The 18,155-nt window shown below is 42.8% G+C and overlaps 1 protein-coding gene across 1 annotated transcript in view; it reads left to right on the top strand.

Annotated features, from left to right (window-relative positions):
• The first annotated feature begins 17,569 nt into the window (after positions 1–17,569).
• The window catches only part of tnfaip3 (tumor necrosis factor, alpha-induced protein 3), a 28,082-nt gene continuing 27,496 nt past the window's right edge, over positions 17,570–18,155 (top strand). The window contains exon 1 of the mRNA XM_059983084.1: positions 17,570–18,121. Within this exon, the coding sequence (XP_059839067.1) occupies positions 17,815–18,121 (307 nt within the window). The 5' untranslated portion in view covers positions 17,570–17,814. The remainder of the gene's footprint in view (positions 18,122–18,155) is intronic.

An 18,155-nucleotide genomic window follows, 5' to 3' on the forward strand; every position in this document is an offset into this window, starting at 1 on the left:
TTCTCTAGCTGGTGGTGTGTTTCCTGAGGCTCCTGTACCTTCTTCCTGATGGCAGCAGTGAGAAGAGAGCAGGGCTTGGGTGGTGGGGGTCCCTGATGATGGATGCTGCTTTCCTGCGACATCACTCCGCAGAGTAAGTGAGGACAACTTCACCCATGGTGGACTGCACCATATCCAGTACTTTTTGCAGGCTTTTCCGTTCCTGGCCATTGGTGTTTCCACACCATGCCGTCACGCAACCAGTCAGGATATTCTCCACCGAGGATCTATAAAAGTTTTCCAAAGTTTTAGATGACATGCCGAACCTGCACAAGAAAATAGAGGTGCTGCCATGCCTTCTTTGTAAAGGCACTTCTATGCTGGACCCAGGACAGATCATCTGAAATGATAAAGCCCAGGGCACGAGAATGACGAGTCAGCTTACAGAGAGGAGGTGCTGTGGCTAACGGACTGGTGCAGAACCAACAACCTGTCTCTGAATGTGAACAAAACAAAAGAGATGGTTGTTGACCTCAGAAGAGCACGGAGCGACTGCGGATGTTTCAGCTGAACATCGACGGCTCCTCGGTAGAGATCGTTAGGAGCTCCAAATTTCTTGGTGTTCACCTGACGGAGAATCTCACCTGGTCCCTCAACACCAGCTCCATACCAAAGAGAGTCCAGCAGCGTCTCTACTTTCTGCGAAGGCTGAGTCAAGTCCATCTCCCACCCCCCATCCTCATCACATTCTACAGGGGTTGTACTGAGAGCATCCTGAGCAGCTGCATCGCTGCCTGGTTCAGAAATTGCACCATCTCGGATCGCAAGACCCTGCAGTGGATAGTGAGGTCAGCTGAGAAGATCATCAGGGTCTCTCTTCCCGCCATCATGGACATTTACACTACACTCTGCATCCGCAAAAGAAACAGCAATATGAAGGACCGCACGCACCCCTCATACAATCTCTTCTCCCTCCTGCCGTCTGGGAAAAGGCACCGAAGCATTTGGGCTGTCACGACCAGACTGTGTAACAGTTTCTTCCCCCAAGCTATCAGACTCCTCAATACCCAGACTCTGGACTGACACCAACTTACTGTGCCTATTGTCTTGTTTATTATTTATTGTAATGCCTGCACTGTTTTGTGCATTTTATGCAGTCCTGGGTAGGTCTGTAGTCTAGTGTAGTTTTTTCTGTGTTGTTTTTACGTAGTTCAATGTAGTTTTTGTATTGTTTCATGTAACACCATGGTCCTGAAAAACGTTGACAAGACACCTGCTAAACCTGATGCCTATCCGTAAGACCAGAGGCACGATGAGAATGTTATCATCGACAAGACACCTGCCAAACCTGATGCCTCTCTTTCTTTCTTTTTCTTTTTCAATCTTTTTATTGAATTTTATATATAAAAAAACATAACATAATAATGAATAGGTTATAAGTGCACTAGACTTGAAATTAAATTAATAATAAGATAACAATATCCTATTAAAATATCAACAAAAAAGTAGTACATTAATCAATCAAGCCTATAATAATTATACATGAAAAAAAAGTAAGAATAATCATCAAAAGAAAAAAAAATTTAAAATACAAGAAAAAAATATATATTGGAAAAAAAAACACTAAACTAAACTAACATGGGCAATAATAACAGTTTATATGTATATGATAGTGTCAAAAACTCCGGAACTCCATACCAGAACAAGAATAAACAGAGAGAAGGTCTGGAAGAGGTCAAATTAATTCATATGAAAATGTCGAATGAACGGTCCCCAAGTTTCTTCAAATTTAATTGATGAGTCAAAAATAGTGCTTCTAATTTTTTCTAAGCTCAGATAAGAAATAGTTTGAGAGAACCACTGAAACATGGTAGGAGGATTTACTTCTTTCCAATTTTGTAATATAGACCTTCTGGCCATTAATGTTACAAAAGCAATCATTCGTCTAATTGAAGGGGAAAACCGATTACCATCCTCATTTGGTATACTGAAAATTGCAGTAATAAAATGAGGTTGTAAATCGATATTCCAAATTGAGGAAATGGTAGCAAATATATCCTTCCAATAGTTATGTAAGGTGGGACATGACCAAAACATGTGGGTCAATGAAGCCACATCTGAATGACATCTGTCACATTGAGGGTTAATATGAGAATAGAATCGAGCAAGCTTATCTTTAGACATATGAGCTCTATGTACAATTTTAAATTGTATTAAAGCATGTTTAGCACATATAGAAGAATTAATCATTTGTAAAATTTTTTCCCATTTTTCTGTTGATATATTATATTGAAGTTCTTTTTCCCATTCTTGTTTAATTCTGATATTTCTGGTTGTATCTTCATAATCATATTATAAATAAAAGCCACTAATCCCTTCTGACAAGGATTTAAGGTAGAAATCAAATCTGAAAAATCTATTGAAGTTGAATTGGGGAAGGATGGTAGAACTTTATGTAAAAAAATTCTGATTTGTAGATATCTAAAAAAATTTGATTTAGGTAAATTAAATTTGTTGGAAAGTTGGTCGAAACTACCTTCAAAAAAAAGATCACGAAAACATTTTATACCTTTCCTTTTCCATATGCTAAAAGCTTGATCTGTCAAAGAAGGTTTGAAAAAGAAGTTAAGTAAGATAGGGCTATCAAGAACAAAGTTTTTCAGAGTAAAAAACTTCGAAATTGAAACCAAATTCGTAATGTATGTTTGACAACAGGGTTGGATATCTGTTTATTGAATTTAACTAAATCAGCAGGAAGAGAAGAACCAAGAACGGAGAATAGAGAATATCCCTGTGGATCATTGCATTCTAAATTTACCCACTGTGGACACAATGGTGAATCCAAATCTAATTTCCAATATATTAAGTTACGAATATTATTCGCCCAATAGTAAAATCTAAAGTTAGGTAAAGCTAAACCACCATCTTTTTTAGATTTTTGTAACTGCCTTTTACTTAATCTGGGGTTTTGATTTTGCCACACAAATGAGGAAATTTTTGAATCAATATTATCAAAAAAAGATTTAGGAATAAAAATTGGTAAGGCTTGAAATAAATATAAAAATTTCGGTAAAATCATCATTTTAATAGTATTAATCCGACCAACTAATGATAAGGATAAGGGAGACCATCTTGTAGTAAGTTGTTGAATTTGATGAAGCATAGGTAAAAAATTCAGTCTAAATAAATCTTTATATTTCTTGGTAATTTTTATACCTAAATAGATAAAGTTATCAGTAACAACTTTAAATGGTATCCTGTCATTCAATAAAGTTTGCACGTTTAAAGGGAATAATTCACTCTTATCCAAGTTTAGTTTATAACCAGAAAAACTACCAAATTGAGCCAACAAGGATAAAATAGCGGGAATAGACCTGTCAGGATCAGAAATATATAACAACGAGTCATCAGCATAAAGTGATAACTTGTATAACTTCTCATTACGGGTAATACCAAAAATATTAGGAGATTCACGAATAGCAATGGCCAAAGGTTCTAATGTGATATTAAATAATAAAGGACTTAAGGGACAACCTTGTCTCGTACCATGAGATAATTGAAAAAAAGAGGATCTGTAATTATTTGTAAGAACAGAAGCAACAGGTTTATAATATATTAGTTTAATCCATGATATAAAATTAGGACTAAAATTAAAATTTCTCAAAGCATTAAATAAGTATGTCCATTCAACTATATCAAAAGCTTTTTCAGCATCTAATGAAATAACACATTCTGGGATTGTGGGTGATGAAGTATAAATTATATTAATCGATTTTCTAACATTAAAAAAGGAATACCGATTCCTAATAAAACCAGTTTGGTCTTCTGAAATAATCTGTGATAGTAACTTTTCTAACCTAATAGCTAAAATTTTTGTAAGAATCTTAGAGTCTACATTTAATAGCGATATAGGGCGATAAGATGCACAAAAAGTAGGATCCTTATCTTTTTTAAGAATTAGAGCGATAGTAGCTTCATAAAAAGACTGGGGTAATCTCTTCTTAGCAAATGTATCATTAAAGATTTCACATAACCAAGGGGAAAGCAAAGAAGAAAAGGTTTTAAAAAATTCTATAATATAACCATCAGGACCAGGAGCTTTCCCTGAATTCATTGATGAGATAGCCTCTCCTATTTCAGCCATAGAGATAGGAGCATTGAACAAGCTACGATCTTCATCTGTCAGTTTGCGAATATTCAAATTGTTTAAAAAATTATCCATCATGGACAGATCGCCATCAAATTCTGATTGATATAAAGATTTATAAAAATCTTGAAAAGTGTTTTTGATTTCTTTATGATCAGTAGTCAGATTACCATCTTGTTTACGAATTTTAATAATTTGTCGCTTAGTCGAAATAGCTTTTAATTGGTTAGCTAACAATTTACCAGTTCGATCACTATGAATATAAAATTGAGCCCTGGTCCTAATTAATTGATTCTCAATTGAAGAAGATAATAATAAGCTATGCTCCATTTGAAGCTCAACTCTCTTCTTATAAAGTTCTTTGGTAGGAGTCACGGAATAAATCTTATCAATTTCTTTAATTTTATCCACTAATAAAGCAATATCTAAATATCTTTGTTTTCTTTTACCGACGGAATATGAGATAATTTGTCCACGGATAAAAGCCTTAAAAGAGTCCCAAAGTATTCCTCTGTCAAACTCTTCAGTATAGTTTGTTGAGAAAAAGAAGTCAATTTGCTGTTTTATGAAGGTGATAAATTCTGGATCTTGAAGCAAAGTAGCGTTAAGTCTCCAAGATCTAGTATTATTGGAAAAGTCTGAAATCTTGATAGATAACTTCAAAGGTGCATGATCCGAAATGGCAATAGAATCATATTTACAATCAGTAATATCTGTTAATAAACGATGATCAATAAGGAAATAATCAATTCTAGAATAGCTGTGATATACATGTGAAAACAAACGAAAATTCTTTATCTTTAGGGTTCAAAAACCGCCATATTTCAGTAATTCCCGAATCAACCATAAAGGAATTAATAAGTAAGGCTGATCTATTCGGAAGAATTCGAATAGGTTTAGATCTATCCATCAAAGGATTCAGACAACAATTGAAATCTCCACCCATTATCAACATATATTCATTTAGATTAGGAAGGGAAGTAAATAAACATTTAAAAAATTCAGGGCAGTCAAAGTTTGGAGCATAAATATTAACAAGAACCACTTTTCGATTAAAAAGTGAACCAGTTATCAACAAAAATCTGCCCTGTGGATCAGAAATAATTTCATGATGTGAAAATGAAATTGAGGGGTCTATAAAAATAGACACACCCCTAATTTTGGTGGTACAATTCGAGTGAAATTGTTGATCCTTCCAGAACCTAAAAAAGCGTTGATTATCCTCCCTCCTAATATGGGTCTCCTGTGCAAAGATAATATTAGCATTTAGTCTATGGAATACTTCAAATATTTTTTTACGTTTAATCGGATGATTTAAACCATTAGTATTCCAAGAGATAAAGTTAATAGACTTATCCATCATACCAATATTAATTGTATATATCATAAAAGGTTAAAAAGACACATAACCCATAATTCAGGAAGAAGGAAAAATGATTCAGGAGCAACCGGAGAACAAAACACCTCAACAATATTAATAATTTAAAGTCAACCCATAAACTAAAAGCAAAAAAATAAAAAGCAAAAGCGTGAAAAAGATCCCTACCCCCTCCCCGAACCCCACGAAAAAAAGCCAAGCGGCAGGCGCACGAACTAATACTAATATTACCCCCATTTTCAAGATGGCAACTCCATGAAAAGAAAGAAAAGAGAAACTATATAACACCCAAATATAAATACAGGGTTGTAAAAAGAAAGAATATATATCAATCAAAATGAAAAAATAATATAAAAAAGCAAAAGATCATTAATAAAAAAAGGATAACCATTGAAGTTTAAAATAGTGTAATATGCCTTTTAAAAAAGATTCCATATTCAAATATAAGAAAATGACGTTTCAAAAACAGAGATTTATGGGAAGAAGAAACGACATTTTGAAAAGACCATATTACAGAATATAAATGTAAATTCACCAATCTGTTAAAAAAAAAATTTTAAAAAAGGTCATCAAAATAAGATTAAAAAAGGATTCAATAAACACTACAATATATATAAAAAAAAGTCCAAAAATTCAAAACATTCGTCCCATTCTCAAATACAAGCAAATAAACGCTTACAGAAAGCAAAGTCTTATGGGAAGAAGAAACGACATCTTAAAAAATAAATTATTATTACAAAGTCTTAACATGTATATCTAATCCAGAGGGAAAAAAATTAAGAAAAAAGACATTATAGTAAAATTAAAAGAGCATCTGTAAATCATGATAATAAAAAAAAACCAGGTCTACAGACCAAAGTAAAAAGCTATACCGCAGCTTCATAAATCAAAGCCTAAAACGGAATGGCATCTTCTCTCCAAAAATTCTTCAACATAACACATAGTTCAAATTGTACTAGAAGACCGATATTCTTCAACGAATTTCTTCGCATCTTCCGGAGTATTAAAGAAGCGCTGACTGTCATCACTCAACGTAATTCTGAGATTCGCTGGGTATCTTTAAGTCCAATCGAATGAATCTTTGCCATCACCGGTTTAAAAGCGATTCTGGCCCTCATCACCTCGAATGAATAATCTTCAACAATATGAAACTTGTTGTTTTTGTGAGAAATCATACCTTTCTGACGAGCTAATCGAATTAAAAGCTCTTTCTCCCGAGGATAATGGAGACGGACAATCACAGCTCGTGGCTTGTCTCTCGCAGCTGAAAATCTCGAAACTCTGTGGGCACGATCAATAGTAGGTTTAGCCCGCAAAGCGTCCTCGCCAAAAATTTCCCACAATAAATAAGAGAAATATTCAGTTAAGTCACCAGACTCAACATTTTCGGGAAATCCGATAATACGCAAGTTCTGTCTGCGAGATCGGTTTTCAAGATCGGTGATTTTAAACTTATTCTGCTCCACTATTTTAGCAGTCGACCGTACCTTCTCCTCCAATGTTTTGATTGTACGTATTTTTTCACAAATTAACTTGTCAAGAGTCGCAAACATTTCTTCATGCCATTCAATATCTGCTGCCTGTGATTGAAGCTTGGTATCAAACGATCTAACGACTTCTTCAAGCTCAGACATTTTCGCAGAAAGTTTATTTTCCAGACTTGCAAGTTTAGTGTCCAGAAGACTAGAGATTGCATCGAGAGATAGAGGGTCTTTAGACGATTTCTTAGATACAGACAATTTAAGTTTGAAAAAATTAAATCAAGTATTATTTTAAAAAAGAAGTAAATCGTAAATATCAACCCATGTAATTAAGTATGAAAAGATTTGATTAAAGGGTGATTATAGTTTAAAAAATGAAGAGCGCCTAAAAGGCAGATGTCTATGTCGCCATCTTGAAACTCCGCCCCCAGATGCCTCTACATAAGACCAGAGACACGATGAGAATGTTATCTTCGACAAGACACCTGCCAAACCTGATGCCTGTCCACATGTCCAGAGGCTCGATGAGAATGTTATCCTCGATAAGACACCTGCCAAACCTGATGCCTCTCCGTAAGTCCGGAGTAACGATGAGAATGTTATCTTCGACAAGACTCCTGGTAAACCTGATGCCTGTCTGTAATTGCAGAGGAACGATGAGAATGTTATTGTCAACAAGACATCTGCCAAATCTGATGCCTGTCCACTGGTCCAGAGGCACGATGAGAATGTTATCGTCAACAAGACACCTGCCAAAACTGTTACCTCTCCATAAGTCCAGAGGCACGATGAGAAACTTATCATCGACAAGACACCAGGTAAACCTGATGCCTCTCAGTAAGTCCAGAGCCACGATGAGAATGTTATCGTCAACAAGACACCAGCCAAACCCGATGAATCTCAGTAAGTCCAGAGGCATGATGACAATAGTATCGTTGACAAGACACCTGCTAAACCTGATGACTCTCCGTAAGTCTAGAGGAACGATCAGAATGTTATCGTCCACAAGACAACTGCCAATCCTGATGCCTCTCCATAACTCTAGAAGCACGATGAGAATATTATCGTCGACAAGACACCTGCCAAAACTGTTACCTCTCCATAAGTCCAGAGGCACGATGAGAATGTTATCATCGACAAGACACCTGCCAAACCTGATGACTCTCCGTAAGTCCAGAGGCTCGATGAGAATGTTATCGTCGACAAGACTCCTGCCAAACCTGATGCTCTCTGTAAGTCCAGAGGCACGATGAGAATGTTATCGTCGACAAGACACCTGCCAAACCTGATGACTCTCCGTAAGTCCAGAGGCACGATGAGAATGTTATCATCGACAAGACACCTGCCAGACCCGATGCCTCTCTGTAAGTCCAGAGGCACGATGAGAATGTTATCGTCGACAAGGCACTTGCCAAAGCTGAGTCCTCTCCGTAAGTCCAGAGGCACTAACCTGAAAGAAACTGTGAACCACCCTGAAGTCTAAATGTTTAGAACTGTGAAGTTAGTGATAGACCGTTATTGTGAAAACATGTTCATTTGGAATATGGACTTATGGAAGGGAAATTGAATGCTTTGTACACGGACAGTTTTATGTTGCATTAACATAATGGAGGAGGAAGTGTAATATATGGATCTATTTCCTTTAGAGCATTGATTCCCCGCCCCCCCGTACTACGTATCGATCTGTTGTCTTTGCGTGCACATTCTTCTATCTCTCACTGAATTGTGAATACACCAGTTAAAGCCATCTCCCGCGTGTGTGCTTTATTTTAATATATATGTAGTTGTGCGCCGACAACTCAGGACAATTTACAGTAATAATTAAACTACTCCTGTTATGTGTTTGGAATGTGGGAGGAAACCAGTTGGCCAAGAGCAAATCCTCAAGTTCTCAAGGAGGGGCGTACATATTCCTCACGGGCAGCACTGGAACTTCCACATCCCGAGTGTAGTTGCATCGCGTTAACCATTGTACCGATGACCCCCGACGCAATCTCTTGCGTTTGTGATGCGCTGAAGTTACTGCAGGAGGTGACGCGGACGGTTCGCAGTAAATGCAACCCCCATGCAACATTGCCCGGAGGGAGTTAGCAGTAATGAATGCAATCCCCACGCAGCACTGGCCAGAGGGAGTTCGCAATAAATGCAGTCCCTGTGCACCATTGTTCAGAGGAAGTGGTGAGCTAGTTACTCAATATTTGAATCCCCCTCGCGATCTGACTAGCCACGGCTAAAAGCAGTGTTCTCTGCCTATCTATCACATCAGACAAAACTTCTTCTGAGCTTCCAGAGTCTTTTGCATCCTCATCCTCTGCTGGTAGAATTAACGTAAAGATGAGAAAGTTCCCAGCTTCAAGGGTTCAGGGTTTTTCTCGTTTTCATGCAAATAACCCAGTGAATAGTAACCCAGCTTGGAGGCTGATGTCATCGTAGAACAGGTTCACATTGCATCGGTTACAAATGACCCCTGATGCAATTCACAACTCTCAACAGGAAGAAGCTCCAGATCCCAGCATCTACAGTCACGTGTCCCCTGACTTTGCCCGACAGCCTAAGGTCCCGCACCGCTTCACATTTTCACCTACTACCTCGGGCTCCTGTAACAAGTGGCCTCATTTTTCCCGATGGCCTGGCGTCCCTCACAGCTCCTCACTCCACCAGTCACTTCGCTTTTCTCTCTCACCACTACCCTCACCCTAAACCTACCCACCACGACCATCTCTCCTCTTCACTCTCGGTCCCGATACAGGGATTCTACCCGAAACTCCTTCTCCTTGTCCTTTCAGATTTTGCTCGGCCATGTTCCTCCATGAGATTCCAGCATCTACAAGAAACCTTCCATGTACAAGTGCCCGGAGGAGAACTTCTGTAATATTCAGCACCTAGATCCAGATCCAGCCGTTCACTCCAGGGTGCAATAAATTCCAATGCCAAGAATAAGTTATAGACTGAGTTGGGTGGCACAGTAATGCAGCCATTACAGAAACACTTTACAGTGCTAGCTGTCCGTCTGGGATTCCTCCGGGTGCTCCACTTTCCTCCCACATCCCAGGGATGTACAAGTTATTAGATTAATTGGTCGCGTGGGTGTAATTGGACGGCACGGGCTTTTGGGCAGGAGGAAGAGCCTGTAATGGCACTGTATCTCTAAATGAAATGAAGCAGGTGGACTGGAAGCTGTTCAAGTACCTGACCCGGGGCTCATTGGAGTTGCTACTAGAACTAGACCTGGAATTGGTTTATCTTTATCACAGGCCTTGCAGAATTCTCCATCATGGCGCCACGGCAGCGTAGCGGTTGGGGTGACACTATCACAGCTTGGGGCGTCAGAGTTTGGAGGTCGACCCTGGCACCCTCTGTGAGAAAGTTTTGCACGTTCTTCCCGTGTACGCGTGGATTTCCTCCGGGTGCGCTGAAGGAAATCTTTAAAGAGCAAATTGAGGTAGCACAAGCTAAAACAATAACTTAATGCAAAATGAAGTGTACAGTTACGGAGAAGGTGCGGTACGATGAGGTGCAAGATCATGACGAAGTAGATTGTGGTGTCAAGAGTCCATTTTATCATAGTAGGGAAACTTAATAGCTTTCTTACGGTGGGAAAGAAGGAGTCCTCGAGCTTGGATACAATCCACTCCTGTTTTACAATGCCACCGTGATCGATTGTGAACTAGCAAGCTTCATCGTCACACAGGTCAAATCCAAGGCCTGAAGATCGAGTGGACAGTCAGAGAGCTTTTCCCAGGGCAGAAGCGGCTCATAGCGGGGGACATAAGTTTCAGGTGGTTGGAGGGAAGTATAGGGGAGATGTCAAAGGTTTTTTTACAGAGACAGTGCTGGGTGTTGAACACTCTGCCAGGGGTGGTGGTGGAGGCCGACGAGACCCTTAGATAGGCACATAGATGATAGAAACATGGAGGGCTATGTAGAGGGAAGGGTGCTGTAGCATTCTATGTTCTATGTTCAGTTCAAGGGAATGTTGTCAGTTGCAACCTCTTCCCCATCCTATCTCATTCATAAGACAAAACAAGTCCGCCCAATGCCATTCTTCAACCATCGGACTCCTGAAGCAGTGCGGATAACTTTGCTCACCTCAACACTGAACTGATTCCACTACCAATAGACTCACTTTCAAGGACTGTACGATGATTGTAAAGTATTCTAAGAAACCAGATATATGAGTATTTGGCTAGACATGGACTGATTACGGATAGTCAGCATGGCCTTGTGTATGATAGGTCATGTCTAACCAATCTTATGGGTTTTTTCAAGGAAGTTACCAGAAGAGTTGATTGAAGGCAAGGCAGTGGAAGTTATCTACGTGGGCTTCAGCTAGGCACTTGGCAAGGTCCCACGTGGAAGATTGGTCAAGAAAGGTCAGTCACTCAGCATTCAAGATGAGGTAGTAAATTGGATCAGACGTTGGCTTTGTGGGTGAAGCTAGAGAGTGGTAGTAGTTGGTTGTCTCTCCAACTAGAGGCCTGTCTCAAGTGGGGTGCCACAGAGATTGGTGCTGGGTCCATTGTTGTTTGTCGCCTATATCAATGATCTTGGATGATAATGTGGTTAAATGGATCAGCAAATTTACAGATGACTCCAAGATTAGGGGTGTAGTGCACAGCGAGGAGGACAATCAGAGCAGGCAGCGGGATGTGGACCAGCTGGAAAAATGGGCTGAAAAATGACAGATGGAATTTAATACAGACAAGTAAGAGGTGGTGCTCTTTGGCAAAACCAGCCAGGGTAAGTCTTACACAGTGAACAGTGGAGCACTGAGGAGTGCAGTAGAACGAAGGGATCTGGGAATACAGGTCCATAATTCATTGAAAGTGGCAACACAGGTAGATAGGATTGCAAAGAAAGCTTTGGGCACATTGGCCTTCATAAATCAAAGTACTGAGTACAGGAGATGGGATGTTATGTTGAAGTTGTACGAGATGTTGGTGTGGCCTAATTTGGAGTATTGTGTGCAGGTTTGTCACCTACCTGCAAAAAAAATGTAAATAAGGTTGAAACAGTACAAAGAAAATTTACAAGGATGTTGCCCAGACTGGAGGACCGGAGTTACAGGGAAAGGTTGAATAGGTTAGGATTTTATTCCTTGAAAAGTAGAGGATTGAGGGGAGATTTGATAGAGGTATACAAAATTATGAGAGGTGTTAATAGGATAAATGCAAGCAGTCTTTTTCTTCTGAGGTTGGGTGAGACTACGTCACAGGTCATGGCTTAAGGGTGAAAAGTAAGAAGTTTAAGGGGAACATGAGGGAAAACTTCTTCACTCAAAGGGTAGTGAGAGTGTGGAGTGAACTGCCAGCACAACTGGTGCATGCGAGCTCGTTTTCAATGTTTAAGCAACGCTTGGACAGGTACGTGGATGGTAGGGGTACGGAGGGCTCTGGTCCCGGTGCAGACAGATTATATGGTACAGCATGGATTATATGGGCCGAAGGGCCTGTATCTGTCCTGTACTTTTCAGTGACTGTATGACTCTAACTCATATTCTCAGTCTATCTAGTTATATATTAATTAGTTATTTTTAAAATAATTTGCGCAGTTTGTCTTCTTTTGCACATTGATTGTTGGTCTTTGTGCGTGTGTTTTGTTTGTGGTCTTTTCACTGATTCCACTGTATCTCTTTGTTCTGTGCTAAATGAATCTCAGGGTAGCACAGGGTACCACACACTGCACGATATGTACTTTGATAATAAATTTACTTTGAACTTTGCAAAGTTCCCAAATCCAGAGCATATCACCTATGTAGATCAGACACAATAGGCAGCAGAGACTGTGACAGGCTTCGGGGCAGAAATCACTGGGGGAGGGAGGGGTAGTGTTCGACGGTGGAGAGGTGTCCTGAGGTAGGCAGGGTGCTCCTAGGCAGATTCTCATACGAGATGGTCAGGGGGATGGGCAGCTCTCTACACGTTACTCCGCTGGAATTGCTTTGACACTGCCGCAGTGGTCACAGTTCAGTTGCAACATTGAACGGGTTTGGGCAGATACAGGGGGTGGGTGGGAGAGGGACGGAGAGCTATGGTCTAGGTGCAGGCAGATGGAACTAGGCAGGAAAGCAGGTTGGCACAGGCACAGGACATTATGCAGATGCTGGGAATCCAGAGCAACACACACAAAATGCTGGAGCATCTCCACAGGTCAGGCAGCGTCTATGGAGACAGGAATAAACAGGTGGCGTTTTGGGCCGAGACACTTTATCAGGATCAGACTGGCATGGATTAGATGGGTCAAAGGGCTGTGGTGCCCTATGACCTGGTCTCACTTTCACTCTCATCAGTTTTTCCTTTGTTTTACATAACACAATATTTCTTGCTCAAGTGCCCAAGGAAGGTCAAGTCCAAGTCAGTGTCCCATTGGATTCCTCCAGGAACTGGGATAATTGACTCCAGCCTTCAGGGATATCTTCCTCTGGCTTCCCACAGCCTCCTGGGTGCCACACTTGTGAAAGTGCTTTGACGTCAAGTGCAGACCCTGTCAAACCACCTCGACAACTTAGCTCTCAAGTCTATTTTATATTGTTCTCACCAGCACACTTCTCTGTCCACAGTAAGAACACAGAACATAGGAGCAGAATTGGGCCATCCAGCCCATCAAGACTGTTACGCTGTTTCATCATGGCTGATTTATCACCCCTCTCAAGGCATTGACAGCTCATTTCCCTTCACAAATGCTGCCTGCCTGACCTGCTGAGTTCCTCTAGCACTGTGTGCGCGCGCGTGTGTGTGTGTGTGTGTGTGTGTGTGCGCGCGCATGCACGCGTGTTGCTCCAGGTCCGGCAGTCTCCTGGGTCTCATAAGGGCTGGGCAGCTGACCTGGGAGTTGCTTTCACACCGACGTTTGGCGCTTGGGTGAAATGGAGCTGCACTAATATCAGCACGGTGGTGAGGAGAGTGGTCGGCCCGGAGGGGGAGGTGAGGCTAAGCTAAAGGAGGGTCACAGCTCTGTGCAGAGCACTGCTACTCAGCTGTGATGTGTGTGTAGGGGGGACGTCACTGTGTCTGTATATCAGGGTACTGTGTATAATGTGTCTGCGTTATCAGGGTAGTGTGGTGTGTATGATGAGTCTGTATATCAGGGTACTGTGTGTTGTGTATAATGTGTCTGCGTTATCAGGGCAGTGTGGTGTGTATGATGAGTCTGTATATCAGGGTACTGTGTGTTGTGTATAATGTGTCTGCGTTATCAGGGCAGTGCGGTGTGTATGATGAGTCTGTATATCAGGGTACTGTGTGTTGTGTATAATGTGTCTGCGTTATCAGGGCTGTGTGGTGTGTATGATGTGTCTGTATATCAGGGTACTGTGTATAATGTGCCTGCGTTATCAGGGCTGTGTGGTGTGTATGATCTATCTGTATATCAGGGTACTGTGTATAATGTGCCTGCGTTATCAGGGTTGTGTGGTGTGGCTGTACATCAGGGTACTGTGTATAATGTGCCTGCATTATCAGAGCAGTGTGGTGTGTCTGTTTATCAGGGTACTACGTATAATGTGCCTGCGCTATCAGGGCAGTGTGGTGTGTCTGTATATCAGGGTACTGTGTATAATGTGCCTGCATTATCAGGGCTGTGTGGTGTGTCTGTATATCAGGGTACTGTGTATAATGTGCCTGCATTATCAGGGCTGTGTGGTGTGTATGATGTGTCTGTATATCAGGGTACTGTGTATAATGTGCCAGCGTTATCAGGGCGGTGTGGTGTGTCTGTATATCAGGGTACTGTGTACAATGTGCCTGCGTTATCAGGGCGGTGTGGTGTGTGTATATCAGGGTACTGTGTACAATGTGCCTGCGTTATCAGGGCGGTGTGGTGTGTGTATATCAGGGTGCTGTGTACAATGTGCCTGCGTTATCAGGGCGGTGTGGTGTGTCTGTATATCAGGGTACTGTGTATAATGTGCCTGCATTATCAGGGCTGTGTGGTGTGTCTGTATATCAGGGTACTGTGTATAATGTACCTGCATTATCAGGGCTGTGTGGTGTGTATGATGTGTCTGTATATCAGGGTACTGTGTATAATGTGCCAGCGTTATCAGGGCGGTGTGGTGTGTGTATATCAGGGTACTGTGTACAATGTGCCTGCGTTATCAGGGCGGTGTGGTGTGTGTATATCAGGGTACTGTGTACAATGTGCCTGCGTTATCAGGGCGGTGTGGTGTGTCTGTATATCAGGGTACTGTGTATAATGTGCCTGCATTATCAGGGCTGTGTGGTGTGTCTGTATACCAGGGTACTGTGTATAATGTGCCTGCATTATCAGGGCGGTGTGGTGTGTGTATATCAGGGTACTGTGTACAATGTGCCTGCGTTATCAGGGCGGTGTGGTGTGTGTATATCAGGGTGCTGTGTATAATGTGCCTGCATTATCAGGGCTGTGTGGTGTGTCTGTATATCAGGGTACTGTGTATAATGTGCCTGCATTATTAGGGCTGTGTGGTGTGTATGATGTGTCTGTATATCAGGGTACTGTGTATAATGTGCCAGTGTTATCAGGGCGGTGTGGTGTGTGTATATCAGGGTACTGTGTACAATGTGCCTGCGTTATCAGGGCGGTGTGGTGTGTGTATATCAGGGTACTGTGTACAATGTGCCTGCGTTATCAGGGCGGTGTGGTGTGTCTGTATATCAGGGTACTGTGTATAATGTGCCTGCATTATCAGGGCTGTGTGGTGTGTGTATATCAGGGTACTGTGTACAATGTGCCTGCGTTATCAGGGCGGTGTGGTGTGTGTATATCAGGGTACTGTGTACAATGTGCCTGCGTTATCAGGGCGGTGTGGTGTGTCTGTATATCAGGGTACTGTGTATAATGTGCCTGCATTATCAGGGCTGTGTGGTGTGTGTATATCAGGGTACTGTGTACAATGTGCCTGCGTTATCAGGGCGGTGTGGTGTGTGTATATCAGGGTACTGTGTACAATGTGCCTGCGTTATCAGGGCGGTGTGGTGTGTGTATATCAGGGTACTGTGTATAATGTGCCTGCGTTATCAGGGCGGTGTGGTGTGTGTATATCAGGGTACTGTGTACAATGTGCCTGCGTTATCAGGGCGGTGTGGTGTGTGTATATCAGGGTACTGTGTACAATGTGCCTGCGTTATCAGGGCGGTGTGGTGTGTGTATATCAGGGTACTGTGTACAATGTGCCTGCGTTATCAGGGCGGTGTGGTGTGTCTGTATATCAGGGTACTGTGTACAATGTGCCTGCGTTATCAGGGCGGTGTGGTGTGTGTATATCAGGGTACTGTGTACAATGTGCCTGCGTTATCAGGGCTGTGTGGTGTGTCTGTATATCAGGGTACTGTGTACAATGTGCCTGCGTTATCAGGGCGGTGTGGTGTGTGTATATCAGGGTACTGTGTACAATGTGCCTGCGTTATCAGGGCGGTGTGGTGTGTGTATATCAGGGTACTGTGTACAATGTGCCTGCGTTATCAGGGCTGTGTGGTGTGTCTGTATATCAGGGTACTGTGTACAATGTGCCTGCGTTATCAGGGCGGTGTGGTGTGTGTATATCAGGGTACTGTGTACAATGTGCCTGCGTTATCAGGGCGGTGTGGTGTGTGTATATCAGGGTACTGTGTACAATGTGCCTGCGTTATCAGGGCGGTGTGGTGTGTATATCAGGGTACTGTGTACAATGTGCCTGCGTTATCAGGGCGGTGTGGTGTGTGTATATCAGGGTACTGTGTACAATGTGCCTGCGTTATCAGGGCTGTGTGGTGTGTCTGTATATCAGGGTACTGTGTACAATGTGCCTGCGTTATCAGGGCGGTGTGGTGTGTCTGTATATCAGGGTACTGTGTACAATGTGCCTGCGTTATCAGGGCGGTGTGGTGTGTGTATATCAGGGTACTGTGTACAATGTGCCTGCGTTATCAGGGCTGTGTGGTGTGTCTGTATATCAGGGTACTGTGTACAATGTGCCTGCGTTATCAGGGCGGTGTGGTGTGTGTATATCAGGGTACTGTGTACAATGTGCCTGCGTTATCAGGGCGGTGTGGTGTGTGTATATCAGGGTACTGTGTACAATGTGCCTGCGTTATCAGGGCGGTGTGGTGTGTGTATATCAGGGTACTGTGTACAATGTGCCTGCGTTATCAGGGCGGTGTGGTGTGTGTATATCAGGGTACTGTGTACAATGTGCCTGCGTTATCAGGGCTGTGTGGTGTGTCTGTATATCAGGGTACTGTGTACAATGTGCCTGCGTTATCAGGGCGGTGTGGTGTGTGTATATCAGGGTACTGTGTACAATGTGCCTGCGTTATCAGGGCGGTGTGGTGTGTGTATATCAGGGTACTGTGTACAATGTGCCTGCGTTATCAGGGCGGTGTGGTGTGTGTATATCAGGGTACTGTGTACAATGTGCCTGCGTTATCAGGGCGGTGTGGTGTGTGTATATCAGGGTACTGTGTACAATGTGCCTGCGTTATCAGGGCGGTGTGGTGTGTCTGTATATCAGGGTACTGTGTACAATGTGCCTGCGTTATCAGGGCGGTGTGGTGCGTCTACGTGGGATCGACGCCAGCAACTCGCCGGGGCTCCGCTGCTCCGCCTGTCGGCAGCCGAGGTCGCCTGCGTCGCCACCGCCTGGAAATCCCCGCTGGAAAGTCCGGCGTGTTTTTCCCCTCTGTCCTGGCTCCATCAAAGGGAAGGGAGGGGAAGGTAGGAGTGTCCTCAGACAGGGAGCGGGAGCGGAGCCAGGCGCCGGCGCGGGTGTAGCGAGCGGTGCGGCCGAGAGCCGAGTCGATGTGCCCGCTGCGGCCGGCAGGCTGAGAGTGAGTGAGTGAGTGCGGACTATCACCGAGCCGGCTCTGCGGGACATGGCAGCTGACGGCAACCTGCTGCCGCAGTTCCTCTTCGCCAGCAACCTGAGCAAGTACGTGAAGCTCCGGGAGAAGATCCAGGGTGACCTGCTGAAGCCGGGCTGCGCCAAAAGGCTGATTCACCACTTCAGGAGCTTGCACAGGTACACGGTGGAGCTCTTTCGCCAGAGTCACTTCAGCCCCACGTTCCGGAATATGATCCAAGACACTCTCCTGGACAGAGCACTGCAGAACGCCCTGCAGGGCAGCGGCAACCTCAACTGGTGCAGAGAGGTCAAGAAACTCGTCCCTTTGAAAACCAACGGTGAGAAACTGCACCTTCTCTAATCCGACAGGTT

The sequence above is a fragment of the Hypanus sabinus genome, chromosome 10 (assembly GCF_030144855.1).
Source record: "Hypanus sabinus isolate sHypSab1 chromosome 10, sHypSab1.hap1, whole genome shotgun sequence".
Classification (NCBI taxonomy): domain Eukaryota; kingdom Metazoa; phylum Chordata; class Chondrichthyes; order Myliobatiformes; family Dasyatidae; genus Hypanus; species Hypanus sabinus.